Here is an 18,680-nt window from a genome sequence, read left to right as displayed (position 1 = left end):
AAGAATGCAGACCACATTCAGTCGACTATTAAACTGAAAGATTCTTTGCCTGAGGGCGCTTTCCGACCAATCGCTCCGTGGATTAATTCTGAGGCGTGCCTTCGGGCGTCCAGTCTTTCTATCCACCTACTATTGACCCCTTGAAATACGCATTAACATTCCAGACACATTTTCAGACTTCCCATTTGTTTACTTCGAACGGAAATGCGATGATTCGGATGTATTCTTTGCCTTTGTAACAACAAAAGAAAAGTAAAAGAGCTGGTTTACTTTGTGCTATGTCTGTGATATTTGTCTTTTTAGATTGCCCACGATGACGACAGCACAAGAGTGATGGTTGTAAAATTACACACATACCAGTAAATCTGTAATGACAGTCTCTTTGCATGGCTCACAATTGGTTATGAGATCCAGGAATTCCGTTCTAGATATGGTCAAGAGAGAGAGAGAGAGAGAGAGAGAGAGAGAGGAGAGAGAGAGAAACGCCTACCCGGCTTGAAAGGGAAACGCATTTACGAAAGCATATGCAATTTTACTTTCCCCGTATCGTATCGAGCAACTTTAGGCTCTAATTCAATATTACTCATTCCCGGGTCCCTGTTACTGTCAATTCCAGGTTGGTCCATCATATCTGTCCCTCAACTTTAAGCTTTGCGTTTGCTGCAAAATTTACCACCACTTTATTATAGCTATGGAGATGTTTTTTCGACATTTAGATGTACCGGAAACACACTTTTCTGTAATTTAGTCTCACGTGAGACATTTTGAATCTCTTTAGCCAATGATTTTAATGCGATCTTAGCTGGCCAATGATAAGTCAATTAATTTACTTCGTTACCAATCACCTTATGAGTTACATGTGTAGTTTGTAACTTCGGACTGCCAACTTTCCTTTGACAAACTCTAAAAAAAAAAAAAAAAAAAAAAATTAAGCCAGGACGCTAGCAGTAATCTTTTATAATATTGCTATTATTTATTTCTAATCTGTAAAAAAGAAAATTTTCCTTCTTTGGAAAATTGTATATTGAAACACGAAGCAGGTCAATTGGCTATTCAAACACAAAGGATTTTGTACAGTGTGCAATGAAAGTCCGCCTTGAAATTCGGTTGGCAAACACTGGACATGTCACATATGTCACCTGTGTTGACAGGTTGGACACTAGGGATTTGAACGTGACTTTGGAAGTAGAACTGTACGCTGTACGTGTCAATTGGAAGTATTAAAATATTATGAAAATTTTATCAATAAGTTAAACTATAAATATTGAAAGATTCCCGAAAGATTCTATGTCAACGGTCATGAATGAAAGGTTGAGTTGTAGGTGTGTTGGCAACTTTTTGCTTTGGTTTTTGTCCATTACATAATCTAATCATTTTAATCCGGGCAACAAAAGAATGAAGTAAAGATAAACCGGAAATATGAACTTATAAAGATAAGTTCTTGTTCTACCTCCATATTTTTTTCAAAACACGAGGCTTGAGTCCATATTTGGAAAGCTTTGCACCACAAATTCACGCGTATTTCAGTGCCACCTCTTTCAACATATCAATACAACTATTTTTTTCTATGATGCAACCTCCAGAATGTGTGGTCGGTTACTGTTTTTCAGCAAAGGGAAAGGAATAGCCAGCCTTGCTTGGCCCGCCAACGACTTCAAGTGATTTACGCCCCCTATCGATCACACACGGCGAATCTATACGAAGGAGTTTGGGTCAGACGTCCGTAGATGTCAAGGAGCTGCTGAACACATCACTTCCGAAATTGGTTAGAAGTGAATTGAAGACACCGAACAAAGATGAGGACATGTGAGTAGACCTGAGATAGATTAGAAACTGTGAAGAATGTAAGCGTGCCGTTTGATAGCGGGGCAAAGGCAGACAGGTTGCGCCTTCTGAATCTTTGCATTCAACGTGCGCGTGATTCAAAATGAATGACCAAAGTTGACATGAGATATAGGTTTGCGTAAGGGATGGACCATTAGACCTTGGGAGGGGGGGTGGTCACAATGAAATTGTGAAAATTTTTTTTTTACTATTGTAAATTTCTGAAATTTTTTTTTTCCAATTGAGATTAGCTGTGCAAATTTTTTTTTCAGAGTAAATTTTCAGATTTATAATTTTTTTTAGTTCGTCGCAAAGATGTCACAAAGATGTGGTGCCAAGCACCACAAGCGGTCACGGGGGGGGGGGGGGGAGGTCAGGAGAGGGGTGTCCCCTTGCTGCTGTTGGAGCTTTTGAAATATAGAGATTAAAATGGTGTTATTTGGTGGCACTTGGGGAGTATTTTTGCGGGGGGAGGTCAGGAGGGGGTTTCCCCCTCCTGCCGTTGGAGCTTTTGAAAAATAGAGATTAAAATGGTGTTATTTGGTGGCACTTGGGGAGTATTTTTGCGGGGGGTGGTCAGGAGGGGGTTCCCCTCCTGCCGTTTGAGCTTTTGAAAAATAGAGATTATAATGGTGTTATTTGGTGGCACTTGGGGAGTATTTTTGCGGGGGGAGGTCAGGAGGGGGGTGTCCCCCTCCTGCTGTTGGAGCTTTTGAAAAATAGAGATAAAAATGGTGTTATTTGGTGGCACTTTGGGAGCATTTTTTTCGGATAACACATCTTCCTCTGAAACATGGTCTTCTTGCTCCTCAGTAGCTTCCTATAAGTTTTGAAAATTGACTATTTTGGTTTCCTGGCTTCCCTTTCTACTGCGTGGTGAAATGCCTACATTCACCCCACCAAACATCATGCATATCTCATGATTTACAATTGATTTTGACAAGCTGAGAAGCTAAAATAAGCTAAATAATATAGTTAAAATTGCATATTGTGTTTTTAGAGCAATTGATGCACTTTTTTGATCAAAACATCTATTTCTCTGTAGCAGCATGTCCAAATTGATTGGATGTGTGTATAGATGTGGTGAAATTTCAATATTTGTCTTTTTAGGGCAATTTATGCCATTCATGGTAAAAAAATCTGTATTCTCTGAAAGGGCTTGTCCAATTTCTTTGAAATTGCTACACAAAAAACGATTATTCATGCAGATTTATTCAGTATTTGCTATCGAGAAACTTTCAAAGTTCAACCCTTTTGTGTGTTTTTGTGTTGGATTTGTTGGATAGATGGCATTCTACGTAGTGTATTGTTTAATGTTAAAACATGTGTTGCTGTTGTTTTTTGAGGCTGTTTTTTGAGAAAAAAGAATTGAAAATGCCTTTTTAAAAGCAAAATAATACATAATGACTTGATATGTTGTTTTATCATTATTGACGTGTTTCTACTTGTTCAGCCATTCTTGCATTCATCATTGCAATAAAATGCTGTGAAAAAAATGAAACTGATGTAGCCTGCATCTGTTTACCTTGATCTTAAAAGGCAATACAACTTTCTGTCTTGACAACCATACCATAGTTTCAATGTTTTACCTAGTGTACCTGCTTGGTTTGTACGCAGGAAACAAGTAGAAAACAGGCTCTATAATTTCATAATTTTCAAGTGATCAGAATACAAAAGTCCTGAAAAGCTAAGATAATCACAACTTCCAGTATAGGGATACAGTCACTCTAAATGTATAAATTACAATGAAAAATGTGCCTGGAGGATGTACTAAAAAATACAGAAAGTTGCTTTCTGTCGGTAAAATCTAAAAAAATTCAAAATTTTAAAGACTTTTGCAGATTTTTTTTTTACGCCTTTGTCTTCTGATTTATTTTTTTTTTATTTTGCAAACTAGTTTGAAGATTTTTTTTTTCCTAACTTTTTGCTCTGAAAATTTTTTTTTTCTGTTTTTGACCACCCCCCCCTCCCAAGATCTAATGGTCCGTCCCTAATGTTACGTACTACCGGAGTGGGTGAACTTCTGACCCGGCACTGGCATGCATGCTATTAGTGTCGCATTGGCGCGTGTACCAACGCAAACGATGAGTAGAACGTTTTTCTAAGATACCAAGTTGAACACCCTCTTATGATACTAGCACCTCATTTTTTCAGTTGTACTTGCCCAACTTTGGTAAATGCGCGGTTTTTCTACCAATGGCGAGGGCGCCCATTTCAAGATTTCGTCATCAAAATGAAGGACTGCCGTGCATGCCGCGGCCAGTGCTACTGAATAACCTATAGTGACCTATTGCCCGGTCATATTAAAATGAGCTGGGGGGGGAGAGGAGGAGAGACAATCTCCTCCTTGGTTCCACTGAAGTTATCACAGAAGGCGAGAAAGATCATGTCCTATCTGACGATGTATCATCATTCCCATGATGATGAATGATGGAAGACAAATAAATCAACCTAGGAAACAAAACTGAAAACTTTGACTCAAGTTGTCTCATTGCAGTGAGCCTATTCGCGCCATCTTGTTGTTGTTCTCATACTAAATCGGGCACGTACTGTGTTAGTCTTACCCTGTTCTTTTGACATGCAAAGAAAGATGTTTTGGATTAACACATCCCCAGATAGGAATAAACTCTTTCCAGCACTGAACTCGGAGTATTGTGTACATTTGCATCAGTATGTTTGATACGTTGACGTTGAAATCACATGCACAGTTGTAGGATCACTGAATTTGCATCAAATTGTTAATTTTGAATAGTATCATGGAAGAGCGTTGCTGACACCAATGACTATGCTGAAGATTCTTGTACCTCCTTGTTGTTGTGTTTTATGCATCAATGATTTTAAGAAACAATGTTTCCCATTGGTCAGCTGCAGTGATTGACAGCATATTGTGAACGGAAGAGATCACTGCAAGTAACCTTTTCTGTGCCAAAGTTCTTTGATGTTGAGACTGAAAACGTAACCCAGTTAATACGCGTCCATCGTCTGTGATGAAAACCTTATGGAACAAGTTTTACAAAACCAAATGGAACAATAGGATTGATATTACCGTCATGTGCAACTTTGAAAATTCTCATTTGTATGAATTGATCAGCTCCCAAAATTGACACGTCGTCGGTGCAGTGCATGCGGAGTGCGGTCCCTTTGAACTCCAATGATACAATGAGATCTGGCGCCATAAGTGCCATTTAATACCCAGCATGCATCTGATATTCATGGTGCACTGTCGAAGAATCACGTAGACGGTGGGTATGCATAAGTTGATACATGTGCATTTGCACCATGCATCAAAACCGTCTGCCTTTTAAGACATCCTGACGCTAAATCCAGGTTCTCTGGTTTTGTTTTGTGACCACTTCCCCAGTAGAACTAGAAGTATGAGCAGTTGCTTTCCTTTCATCCCTAAGTCTCTTTGGGATGTGTTACATACCCTGTATTTTTTGACAGTATTTCAGTGGTTTTAGATCATATACCATAATAGTGCACAATTTAGGCCAGAGAATTTTCTCTTTTGGCGATTAGTCAGTTGATTTGCATTTTATGTAAATGTATAAATTTATTGATAAATAAAACTATATGATTTTTGCATAAAAATATATTTATTGAGGAAATCAAACAGATGCTACATGTTAAGTGACTAAAGAACCACTTTGAGATGATATCGTGAGCAGGTTGATTTATATGTAATCTTTTGAAAAACTTAAATGAATATTTGTGTTTACCATGTCAATATTGTGAAAGAAATTTATTTACTTATTGTAGATTGACTGATAATATATAATGTCAGCTTGGCCATAGTAGTAATTTCTATGGATTATGTTTTCCCATGGGGAGGGACCATGGTTGTCCCTAATGCAAATATATGATGATTAACACCCCCACCCTCCACCCACGTGGTGGTTTGTTAATATCAGTTTCAGGAGATTAGTTGTCAATTTTCTTGAGCAAAGCTATTTAGCTGGAGGATAAAAACTTTTTTAAGCATATTAGTTCATTGAATAATGGTGTAATGTTAATTCACTCCAGTAATCTTTAATCCTACAATGATGATGAGAATGCTTGGTGGTGGCTAATTAAGTGTCAGAAATCTTACAGCATCATGGCGTTGTTACGCAGAAAGCCATGGCATCATGGCGTGGTACCTCACATGAAGAACAAAACCCATACCATTTATATTGGTTTCTTTACAGTAAACAGGAAGTCAACATATTTGAAAATCAGACCTGGTTCACCCAGACCGTGCTTTCAACTGCTTTGTTTTACTGGAATATTCAGGGTTTTTTTCTGAATACTAAGAAGCAGAGTCGTACTTTGATTTTCTCTTCACTGTACATTGTGTAAATTTTGATGCGTTACAACAAAGAAGGAATTTTATCAGAATGAGTGTAGACTATCAACATTTCCTAATGGCTGTTTTTGTTAGTTTATATTGTCACACATAGCTGATTACATTGTGCTTTTAGTCTGTGCTTGGCATGGACGAGTGTTAAACTATGGTTGGTTTGATCTCATGACGTGTACACGTAGCACTTGATTTTCACCGAAGGCAGACGTGAGGGCCTGGTTATTTCTCATCGTTTCCCCTCATCACGACAGTGTGATTCAACCTTGGTATCCATGGCATAGTATTCTACCAGGATCTGTCAAAGCGTAGACTAAGCTAGTGCTGTTGGCTCAATGTCATTTTGTGGTTTAAGGCATGTGAGGGACTGTTATGTCTTGTTGTTTCACAGACACCCATATGCAAAACCCAACGGTACAATTATTGACAGGGAAGTGGCTGGACCAAGGTCACGCCAATACGCTTTATGGGTCATAGTTCATGTTGCCAATCAAAGCCTTGTGTCCCCGGATGTGGTTTTGGAGATGCCAGGCTGTTGACTGTACGCAATTGTCTGCAGCTGTCGTTTTCATGAACATCTAGGGACGGACCATGTGTCTTCCGAGAAAGGGTTGGATCACAATGCCAACGTGCACAATTTTTATGTTCAAAAATTTGATGTTTTTGATTTGAATGTCATGTACACTTTTCTGAATTTCCATATTTTTTTCAGCTGGCCTTCATGTGAATACTTTATTTATTCAAACATGGCTTCATTTTTTTTGCGATTTTTCACTCTACAGATTTTTTGCTTCCGTTGTTGTCTTTTTTGACTGCCCCTCCCTCCCAAGATGTAATGGTCAACCCCTTACAAGTTTAAACCCGTATTTGGTCTGAATAGCCATACCACAGTTACTGACGCCGAGGCCAATGTGCAACAAGTGACCGACAAACAGTTCAGATTTTCGCAAGAATGGAAAGATGACGATGTTGTAATTTGGCAAGCAATACCGTATGTCTGTTTTGAAATGTTTTATCCTCAGACCAACAAGATGTGGGAGAAAGACATTTGGGAAATTTTAGAGAATTCGCCAATCCAAAATGGCCACAGTATAACCTGGATTGTTGTTCGGGGTCACGAAGGAGAAGTTGAAAATTTCCTTTTGTAAATGTGTGAACTAGAGTTTAAAAACTTTCATTGTTTTGGTATGTGTTACATTGTATTGGTATTTGGTGCAGATAGGGATCTTGTACAGTCAAAATATTAATTTTTTCAGCAAACTTTCTATTTCATAACTTTTGCGTTACTGTTTTTTTCATTCAGACATGATCCTGCCAAGTTCATCAAATTGAATGAGGCAAATCCATATATTCACCTGGCTGTATTGACTGAGTGGAAGTCTGATACAAGTAGGGAAAACTTTTGTGTCAAGGAAAAGATTCTTTGTTTCTTCTTGTTGAGATCAGCAGGTGAGAGTAATATTTATTGATATTTACTTTCTTGACAAGAATTTCAAGACTTTCATCTCAGTATTCATCTATTGCTGGATATTTTTCTTTACTTCACATACCATAGCTACGCTTCTTAAAAAAATGTCCAATCGTCAGTACAGTCAGACTTTATTCAAAGGTTAGAGTACTGTACATAGGTATACAAGTGGCAAGCCTATACCATCGTTCCCTGATGTAATTATATTGATATGTCAAAAGGAAAGTGCAGTTACATGAACAGATGCAGAATTTACTGTGTACTGCCCTTGACAACAGTAAAGTTAGAGCAACACTGAGCTCAGCGAATCTCTCAGTAAAACGCTCATTTATCTGTTGCAGATAGTGTTGTCCATTGGAACTTTAATAGATTACATGTACCTAAAATTCTCCACAAGTTACTGAGGTACGCAATAATTTGAGTTTTGCAAGGCATTGTGGGTATTCATCAGTCAAAATAATATTCCAGCCTACCATCTCATGCTGTTATCTTATGTGATTTTGCATGTAGATCTGTGCTTTATCTGATGGAAGCCATGGAAATGCGACAAGGAAAGACAGCCACTGGCACAGATACCAATGGTAGGTATTTTGGAAAATGTTGCAGTCTTCATGATGACATTGTAACTCTGTCAAAATTATGTTAACTTTTGACCAAATATCTGAATGTTTGGCTGTTGGTTAAATCTCCTGACATATATTTTAGAAATCTTTTGGCCATCAGAGACTGAAAACTCATGAAAATTTGCTTCAGAATTGATGGAGTAATATATACATGATATATTTTATGATTTTTGAACACCAATCTTACCTCCATGCACCTAAAGCAGACTTATAATCTATTGTATTTTATTACTTAGTAAACTTTCATGTCAGACAAATTGCAACTAATTCTTGTTGTTACAGAGAGTCAACTTTCTCAGGATAAAACAGGAAGTCACATGACCAATATGAGCACTCACGTCATGATTCCACGGCAACAGACTCAACGTCTACCTTCTTGCACGGAGTTGCACCAGCGTGCCATTGCATACAACCAAGTCCGATATGGGATCAGCCCTCACGACCATGCCGTAAAGTTGTCTGCCGAACCAATGTCTGCAGTGAAATGGGTTCAACCAAGTTACAGCCTACCAGTGGAGTATGTGGTGCAGCAAAAGACGGACTGGACGTTTCAGAATGGGTCAAACTTCTACAGCACTGGTTATCACCGGAATCAAACTGATATGGCCAGATGTAGTGGGATTCACAACTTACAAGAGCAATCTCATAGCAACTCAATAGAACGTTCCACTTTTGTGCCAGTATGTGATCAAAATACTCCAGTGGTCTGTAGCTCTTCAACAGCCATGCAGTCCAAGACTTTCCAATACACTGAGGAGCCAACCACTGAAGAATGCTCTCGAAAGCACCCTATTGGACCACAGACTACCAAGACGCCAGGTGTCGACACAAATAACAACCGAAAATCGTGCAAGACAGACAGACAACCTGCAAATAGACATGAGAAAGATTCTTTTGAACGCACCGCTGTTAAAGCAGACAAACGTAATCTTGATGATGATGATGATGATGGTAGTGCTATGTGGAACGTCAGAAGATCTAATGTAAGTCCATATGACAACATACAAATGTTGGCCAATATGGCTGTGCAGAGGAGTGAGGATTCAAGATATAGCAACCATGGACACAGTACAATCCATGATTCTGAAGGACTTGATACGGTGGTGTACGTGAATGGTTTAAAACAGAAGCCAAACGGTAAGACTGTTGGCTGTCTTGTGGAGAATATCATACAACAGACTGTGCAAAACGGTGGAAACACTGGGAAAAATGTCGCCAGTGAAGCTGAGGATGCTGTAGGCAATTTTCAAAGTTCAAATCCAAAAAGTGAAAAGGAAAATATCGGCAGTGACAGTTCAGTGGTTAATGAACAGGGTGTGATGAGCAATGACAAACGATGTGCATCTTCACTGACGGCAGATAAAATCATCAAGGAAAGTGAAGGCTCTGGACTATCACGCAAGGAAAGTTCAAATACTGCTGTGGTTTATAAATCTAAGTACAGAAAGTGGGACTCAAGGCGTGCAAGGAAGTGTCTCCTGCCAGATGAAAGCTTGGACAAAGCATCGGAAGAATGCAATACAAATTATGGCAACGTGTATCATGGAAAGTTACCAGATTGGAAGGAGCAAAGTGAAGGAGACTCCAGACGCGATTTAATAGAGAGATCAAACTTGGAAAAACATTTGCCTGCAAAGAAGAGAAGGATCTGCAGAACTGTTGACATTTCTAGCAACGACTATTGGATGTGTACACCAAGGGATGCAAGCAGAGACTTTTCAGACAAGTCGGCCACAGGTTCAGAATTAGAGAGCTATGAAAACAATGGTGTGGACCTTCGAAGTGATGTTGCCATCGGTGGTAACATGTCAGAATCTAGCAATACCAATGCAAGCAACTCAACACTGCCATGGAATCACGGATATGTACGTCTTGTCAGAAACTGATATACCACTCAAAGACTCAAACATATTCTGAGGACAGTGTACCAGCATTGTTCCATTCCAATACACGGAAAGATCACAGAACCCTGCAATACATACCTGCATACAAACTAGGTTATAACTCACAACAGACTTTCTTGGTCAACGACCTCAACCTGAACCCAGCATTTTGAGTTTCCCTTACCAGTATCACCCTTATCAACGATGTTGCCACAGCAACAGTCACTAGCCTCAGTGCCATACCAGCCACATTCATGGCTGTCGAGAGGTGTCCCCCACAGCGGTTACCATGGCTACCTGAACAGTTTTGCTGCTGACCATGGTCATTACAAAGATGGCTACCTTCGTGAAAGTGTGACCAATCAGTGTAAATCTGGAGAATGAAATGGACATCTTCACATGCTACAAGATTGCCAAAGTTTCCCTCAGTATACATATTAAAATTCATTCACATCATGAACACCCTTTGTTGGGTCACAGATTTAAAATCAGATATATGTTTAGTGATCACATAACTCCAGAATTTTGATATTAGCATATTTAGGTTAAATCCTTTCGTGAATATATTGACCTGATTTTTCTCATTTACTTGTGTACAGTGAACCAGTTCATATAGGTCAAAGGTCAGGCATTTATGTTTGTGTACAGTTCGTTGACCTGTATATAGGAAATCAGGTCACGTAGGTCAAAGGTCAAGCCCTTAATGTTTGTCTTCCTATAATTGCTGACACCAAACAATCTCAACGTAAGTAAATACATGAGGTTTGCCTATTTTGACATTTTCAAGTAAAACTAGATTTTTGCGCCTGCGATTGAGTACTCCAGGACACGTGTTTTAGCATTTCATACACAGAGTAATGTGTTAAGCTTAGTGAGTTGTTGTCAACAGGTTCTATTTTCAAGTTAGACGAAATCATGAAAAGCAAAATTGGAAGTTGTGATGATGTTGATCATGTTAGTGTTACAGTAAAGGTGATGTATGATGTACATGTAATTACTGATAAGACTACCTCCATAATCATTCATCCAAGATTAATTTTCCTGTAAAACACAGAGAGTACAATAACTATCCAAATTTGAAAATCAAACTCGTGAGGGGATATTTTCTCTTGCTTGGATATTTGCATAAGTCATTGCAAAAACTCATAAAAACTGATGCATGATATCTCCACACTATTTGATTACACCTTATGATTCTTTTTGATTGTGTGAAAGTACATAACTTCACATGATTATCCTAAATCTGTCCAATCACAAACCATTTACTTGAAAAGATCATGTTAAATCTGTCCAATCACAAATTAGTTCTCTTGAAATAGATAATGCTAAATCTGTCCAATCACAAATTAGTTTACTTGAAATAGATCATGCTAAATCTGTCCAATCACAAAATAGTTTACTTGAAATAGATAATGCTAAATCTGTCCAATCACAAATTATTTTACTTGAAATCAATCATGCTAAATTAGTCCAATCACACAAATTAGTTTTCTTGAAACAGATCATGCAAAATTAGTCCAATCACACAATTTTATTTGAAAGAGACCATACTAAATTTGTCCAATCACAAACTGGTTTACTTGAACCATTTTACTTGAAATAGACCAAGCTTAATTTGTCCAATCACAATCATTTTAGTTATAGTAGATCATGCTTAATTAGTCAAATCACAAAAAATCAATGTGACTTTGTTCAAATAGAAACATTTTACTCGCAGTAGATCACGTTAAATTTGTCCAATTGCAAATGGTATCATTTGAGAACAATCATAACTTTGTCCAATCGAAAAGCATTTTATGTGAAATAGATCAAGCTATATTTGTCCAATCACAAACATTGTTACTTAAAGGATTATTATTCTAAGTCTATCAATCTCAAATTTACTTTACTATGAGTATGACCTGATGGCAGTCACAAATATTTAGTGCAGGTTTTTGGCAAAGAAAATACTGTACATGTGACATTGTTGCAAAACTTAGGTCAGTGAGAAGACTGATTGTATGAGAGATTAAAGAAGGGGAGTGATTTTATTTCAGTTGGTCAAACTAACTGTGAGAGTGATGGTTACTTTGCCATGTTGGATCAGTGACTTTGCTTTTCAGTCAATGATCCGTATTCCACAGGGTATAACTTTCATCTCCATGGTAACAAACAGCAGCAGTTTATTGGCAATCATTTGGTGGTGCTGAAAACGTAATCATTTCAATTTCTTGAACTGGAATCAGCGTTTGCATCTTTAAAGGGCTATTTACTTTAACCAAGGACAAGCGATTTCATTCTGTTTGTGTGGTGGTGTTGGTATCTACACAAAGTCTACATCATCCTGCAAGGCAAATCATGCGTAGTGCATCAATCTTTTATCAAACAAGGATGCTGGTGAAATCATGTCACCAGTCTGAGTGAGAGAAATGGGATGTACCATTGGCTTGCTTCGCATGATCATAATCATAATTGGCCAATAACAATCATGATTGATGATCAACCAATCATCCACCAGGCCATGATTGGTGTATGTACAGTATGGTGGTCACTGACTGAATGTCTTCCAGAGAACGATTACAAATTTTTCTTCATTCCGTAAGACTTTTTAGAGAAATTTATTTACAATGAAAATAGTCATGATATCATCTTCAGTTTTCAAATGAGGATCATTATCTTCAGAGTGCAAAGCTTCTCACCTAGGGTTGCTGTCACATTCAAAAACACCCACCTTTGGATCTTGTCGCTGTCAGATCATAGACAGAATAGGGGGATCATAGACAGTAGAGGGGGTCCCCCCTCTACTGTCTATGGTCAGATTAACAAATGTCTGTGTTTTGTGGTTCCTTTTACATTTACATAGATATAAATGAGATTATACTTAAGATAGACTAATTGTTTTGTTTAATCCTATACAGTGCACTCTTTGTTCTTATCTGCATCAGCTAAGACTCTCTCTCCATACTGAAGTTCATTTTGAATTTCAAAAGAGGACGTCAAGAACTCTCTTTATATTTTCAGTGTCAATTTGCAACACTTTGGTTTTTGGTTTTACAATCTCAATGTGCTGACAGGCTTGTTTTTCTGAAAGTTGCAATGACTCCAAAGAGACTAAAAACTTATGAAGAGTGTATGCTACGAAGAATTAAACAGTTCTTTTTTTTGAAGTAGTATTTGAATTACAGTAGTATTTTTGAGTTTTTCAAATGTTGAACTTTTGAACTTTGAAAATTTTATGTTACTGTATTGGATCTTGTATTAACGTTGTATGTTAGGTCTTTAGTTCAAAACAAAACTAAGAGCCCCAGAAGGTTCTTACTCGTCAATCAGTAAATCTTTATAGATGTCTGAACCTGATTCTCATGTCATGTGAGATCATAAAAAATGGTCTGATGAAAATCCCTCAGAGTCTGTTTGTTTTGCTGTGTAATCAAATATGGCTGCTGGTCAGCAATTTGTGTAATATTCTTCAGTTGAAATGAATTGGATATACCAAGATCTGATTGCCTCATCTGCATAAAGCAGGAGGATTGAAGGGATTTGACTGACCAAATTTCACTGACAAACAGGCAACCATTTATCATGATTTTCTCCCAATGTACGTAACTGTAGTCTGGGATCATCGGGACAAATTGCCTTTAAAACCTGAGCATGAGTAAGACATTAGTGGATTCAAAATGCTATCAGCTTGTACCTCATATTACAGAATAATTGTAACTCACTGCCAGTTTTTCAGCTACTCAAATGAACCTTAACTATATATGTTTGGACCAATTTGTTTCAGAGAATAGCCATACACAGTGTATGGTTGGTGCTTGTCATTGCAACTGAAAACACTAGGTCAAGTCTTCATAATGGAAATAGTTTGATTTTCTTAGGGGGTCTCCCCATAGCTTTGTGAGGCTACTAGACCCTCTAGGATTATATTGATTTGTAAAATTTTTCAGTGTACACCCTGTATTCTTCAGTTTTGCTAATGCCACTCATTGATAATACAACACAATGGAGTTTTCTTAGGGGGTCCTCCCACAGCTTTGTAAGCAACTGGACCTTCTAGGATAATATGGATTTGTAAAATTGTTCAGTATAAACCCATTATTCTTCAGTTTTGTGAATACAACTCATAATAGTGTGACACAATTGAGTTTTCTTAGGGGGTTTTCCAATAGCTCTTTGAAGCTACTGGGCCCTCTAGGATTATATTGATTTGTAAAACTATTCAGTATAGATCCAGTCTTTAGTTTTGCTAAGAACACATTGATGGTGTGACACAATTGAGTATTCTTAGAGGGTCCTCCCATAGCTCTGTGAAGCTACTTGACCCCCTAGGATTATATTGATTGGAAATTTGTTCAATGTAGTAGTTTTCAGTCTTGCTGTCATATCTTTTTCTACCTTTATATTAGTTACAGACAGCATAAATTCAGTGTTAAATTGTACTGCACACAGTATTCTTAGTCTTGCAATTTTAAGTGAGAAATGTTTTAACATATTTCAAAGTTATCACAAGAATAGGGCATTATGACATCCTAGGAATTAGGGCATTATAAATTATTACACAATAGCATCGACTTCTTTCATGTTATGTTATAAAGGTCAGTTACTTTCAAAATAGTTTCCAAACCAACAATACCGAGTAAATAGATTGGTACTGTGTTGTATTGCCAAATCTTGATGTACACAAGTTTTCAGCTTTTCTACCGTAGAATTGTCATGCCTAACCAAGATTTAGCATGATAACAAAGTCTTCAGAACTTGTGATGGAAAGGACAACCGTCATCCAAGTATACCATACATTCTTTTAGTTCTCAGTTACTTTAAAGGGGCAATAGCCATAACTTTTCATGATATTTTCAGTGTATTTGTTATTGAAAACAAATAGATAGTGTTTATTCTTTTCCCTTTAGTAAATTGCAATACCAAGCATTAGCCATACTGGCACAACATGTGTAATGCAATATAGTGTGTCATTGTTGACAAACGAATTCTAGTCCAGAATTAAATTTACTTTTTCAACAATAAGATTGGCATAACACACTATTTTGGACATGATTGGCCGGCAGAACAAGAAACTGCATTTTTATAAACAAAGTACAAATACTAGAAAGTAGATCAAAAGTTACAGCGAATGGAGCTTTAACCCTTTCTCCTCCATGGTTTTGCCCAAACCCATTGTTATCAGTGGTGAGTGTGGACCTGTTCACCAGGAAGTAGGGGTGAGTAGGTTAAGACTGAAACATTTGTATCACAGTTTTGTCAGCCTAACTATCTTTGTTCCTCACATAGTAAAGCAAAGCAAACGTTTAGCAATTTCAGAACTGCCAGATACATGATTTTACAAAGCAGTATTTTGAAGAATGCATGTTTTGTAGTTATAGAGGTTTACTGTTACTTAGACAATTCATAAGTTAAAAGTAGATGGTAGTTATTTTTACTTTCATTTTCATGTTTTATATCTTATAGGCCTACTTACTGATTCTAGGAGACTTTTAAATTATTGTGTAGTGTTTATTATTGTTTTTTTTTACGACTTGCATCTGAAAACTTTAGGTTTACCTGCCTGTAAACTGAACAAAAAATGCAAAAAGTTTCGTTTTCATGTTTTGTAAAAGATATTTTATCTCATAGAAGTCTATATTTTAAAGTTTTTTTGGCATTTTGATCGTTTTGTGAAGATTGTTTCAGAAGAAAAGTGTTGTATTTTGCCAGTGCTTGTACTCATGATGACGCTGACAATAAAAGATGTTAGTTTTAGATCATCTTTGAAGTGCAGGCTTTATCAAGGTTAAGTTAACAATACATCAGTTCTCCTGATACACAGTTACCATAGGACACTAGCTATTGTTTTTTATAACAGTTTCATTATTTTGTTCCACAGAACATGCTGATGTTTTCATTTTACTTCCCAAAGTGTGTTGAAACACAAATATCCTTGCAAGCACAGTACATTATGAATATTATTACATGCTTCGTATATCGAACATCACACTCTCCTTAGGATTCAACGATAACTAATTGATAACATCACGGGCCGCATACAATCATAATTTGACTGCAAGTGAACAGGAACTATTTTCAGTTTTACAACTTCGGGATTTAAAAAGTGATCAAATTTTAGGAAATACTGTTTTTACGACATTATGCATAAAGATTTTGATAAACTGCGTAACAGTGATTTCAATATATCAATGCGCCGTTTGATGATGAAAATGGTTCTGGTTTTTCAACAGATTCTTGTCTAACATGGAAGTAAATTAAATGATCGTCATTTGTATGTAAAGTGAAAAATTTGGTGTGAAAACTAAAGTAAGAAAGGCATGTAATAAAAAACCACCCAAAGAAAGGACAATATACCCTTGAGGCAAGAGACCATTTGCCTTCATTATAACGGGCCGGCAAATCATCACCTACCCTCAGGCACATAGTCCCATGTTTGGGCTAATATGTAATACGCAATGCTTGTAATGATATACAAACTGAAGTCTAGGCTACAATTCAGTATGACTGTCATCGATAATAACATCAGACATAGCACAAAGTGCTGTGTTGACCAGCTTAATCATGGACAGTCTATGGTTGAACATGTGGCATGGTCACATGATTTTGGAAGTTGACAAGAAATTTTGTTTTATAAGTGTCCCAGTGATTTGGAAGCTGTTATCCAATTGGTTGACAGAATCTTACCCTTATAATTTAATAATACAAATAGACTCCCTAAGTTGCTGTGAATAGTGGCAAATCGACCAATCATATGTAACCTTTCAAACACGCTGCAAAACTGTTGGACAATACATCAAAGGTAATAGCTGGCGTTAAACTGTCCACACAGGCACCCATCATGAACAGACTTTTCAAGCCCAAAGTGAACAAATTGAATAAAATTTTAGCTTTCTATTGACAATACCTTCTACTATAGACACGTGGCATTTCCAAGGGTGTCTGTAGTACACAGGTTTCACTTTAATTTGAAATGACTGAAATCCCGCGCAGTGAACTGTTGACCAATGTACAGCCTTTCTACAAAGTCGCTAGCCATGCAGGGAGACCACAGCGTGATGTGGCCTAGATTGTGTAATTGTAGAGACCAAGGTGGGATTACAGTGAAGTGCTCACGTCCATTCATACCACAACGAGTGACCGCAGTAGGGTGCAGTCAAAATTGAATGTTGATGCTGAAACTGCTGTGAAGTGTCAACACATGCTCCACTGGGATTATATGGAGCGCTGTGTAAATAGGGAACCAGCCCCTTGAAGTGTAGTACTGCAATTCTGACCTATGAATGGACCCATTAAAGCTGACTGGATTTCCTGCTCTAGTCCTGGTGTTTTTCAATCAAAAACTACCGTCCATGTTTTAATTAAAACCCTTCTGTGTTTTCCAGGGTGCAGGTTGATTCATATACACAGTACAGGAGATGGATCGGCATGTGCAACTCTAAAGGGGTATGCACAGCTAATTTACATTAAACAGCGATCAACAGGTTTTACTGATAACGTACATGTCTTGCATCAAACTTGTCAAAACGTATTACTTCAAAATACATGCAAAATCGTTTTTTTTTTCAATATGTGCATTTCAGATTGTGAGTAACCAAAAATAAGTATTTTAGTTTTACCATGAAAGACCATTCATACAAAGAAATATTACTTCTTGAAAATGGACAAATATGCTGAAAAATTGGATATAAGCATGAACAATTTGAATGTAACAGTTTTTTCTTTTGGTGTTCACAGATTTAATGAAGTGATAGGTTGCATCTGGAGCCTTGTGGCACCAGTTGTGTTTTCACCATCCACTGAAAAAACACTGAGCCTGTAACGTACTATGGTTTAAACGAAAGGTTTAAACTGCTTTTTCACCATACATTCAATCCCTTTTGTTCGTTCAGTGGTCGTTTCTAAAAAGCTATATTACAGAAGAAGTGCTCAGTAATGCGAATAGAAGGAAATCTCTCTAGTAACGGTATATCAGTTCAAATTGTCAACATTTTCTTTTCTGAAAAGTTTTAAGAATTCAGACAGGAAACTTGTTTTTGTAACAATTACAGATGCATGGTATGCATCCCTTGATACTGAAGCCAGTTGGATTGTTGCATTGTTGAAAAGGGTTAATTTGCATATCACATTCCACATTCTGCGGTCAGGAAGTTGCATTCAAATTGTAATTGCAACTTCATTCAGGGAAAGCTATTTCTTGTAAACAAAACATGCCAACAGGAACAGTAAGAGCGTTGCTTAATTTGCCGCTGTAAGGACTTTTCTGGAGTCTACTGGCTGATAATTGTGTTTTAAGGTAGTATGTGCCTCGAAAGTGAAAGACTTGAACTTTCGCTCAAACTTTCCGCATGGAATCTTTCAACCATTCTCTTTCAAATTCAAGAATAAATATTGCACGTCACCGTGCAAGCGTTAGTACTAGAGAAACAAATTACCCAAGATTTACTGATATTTGAAATTCAAAATGGCCGCCATGCATCCCTGTGTTAACTCTATGGAAAAAAAATTTTGATTTTCAAAAAACTACTAGGGTAAAAAGTTTTCTTACACCAAGAGTTTTAAAATGA

The 18,680-nt window shown here is 37.3% G+C and overlaps 1 protein-coding gene across 3 annotated transcripts; it reads left to right on the top strand.

Annotated features, from left to right (window-relative positions):
* The first annotated feature begins 1,680 nt into the window (after positions 1–1,680).
* LOC139142879 (uncharacterized) lies at positions 1,681–15,870 on the top strand. Of its 3 annotated transcripts, none has more exons than XM_070713059.1 (4): positions 1,681–1,806; positions 7,467–7,612; positions 8,142–8,212; positions 8,537–15,870. In XM_070713059.1, the coding sequence occupies exons 3-4, from the start codon at positions 8,158–8,160 to the stop codon at positions 10,138–10,140; spliced, it is 1,659 nt and encodes a 552-aa protein (XP_070569160.1). In that variant the 5' UTR covers positions 1,681–1,806; positions 7,467–7,612; positions 8,142–8,157; the 3' UTR covers positions 10,141–15,870. The 3 variants fall into 3 exon arrangements, with proteins under 3 accessions (XP_070569160.1, XP_070569159.1, XP_070569161.1); XM_070713058.1 differs by lacking the exon at positions 1,681–1,806 and adding an exon at positions 4,906–5,066; XM_070713060.1 differs by lacking the exon at positions 1,681–1,806 and adding an exon at positions 6,678–7,154.
* The last annotated feature ends 2,810 nt before the right edge of the window (positions 15,871–18,680 follow it).

The sequence above is a fragment of the Ptychodera flava genome, chromosome 10 (assembly GCF_041260155.1).
Source record: "Ptychodera flava strain L36383 chromosome 10, AS_Pfla_20210202, whole genome shotgun sequence".
Classification (NCBI taxonomy): Eukaryota; Metazoa; Hemichordata; class Enteropneusta; family Ptychoderidae; genus Ptychodera; species Ptychodera flava.
Note: the sequence above shows the minus strand (reverse complement) of the source record. Positions and strands in the feature narration are given on the sequence as shown.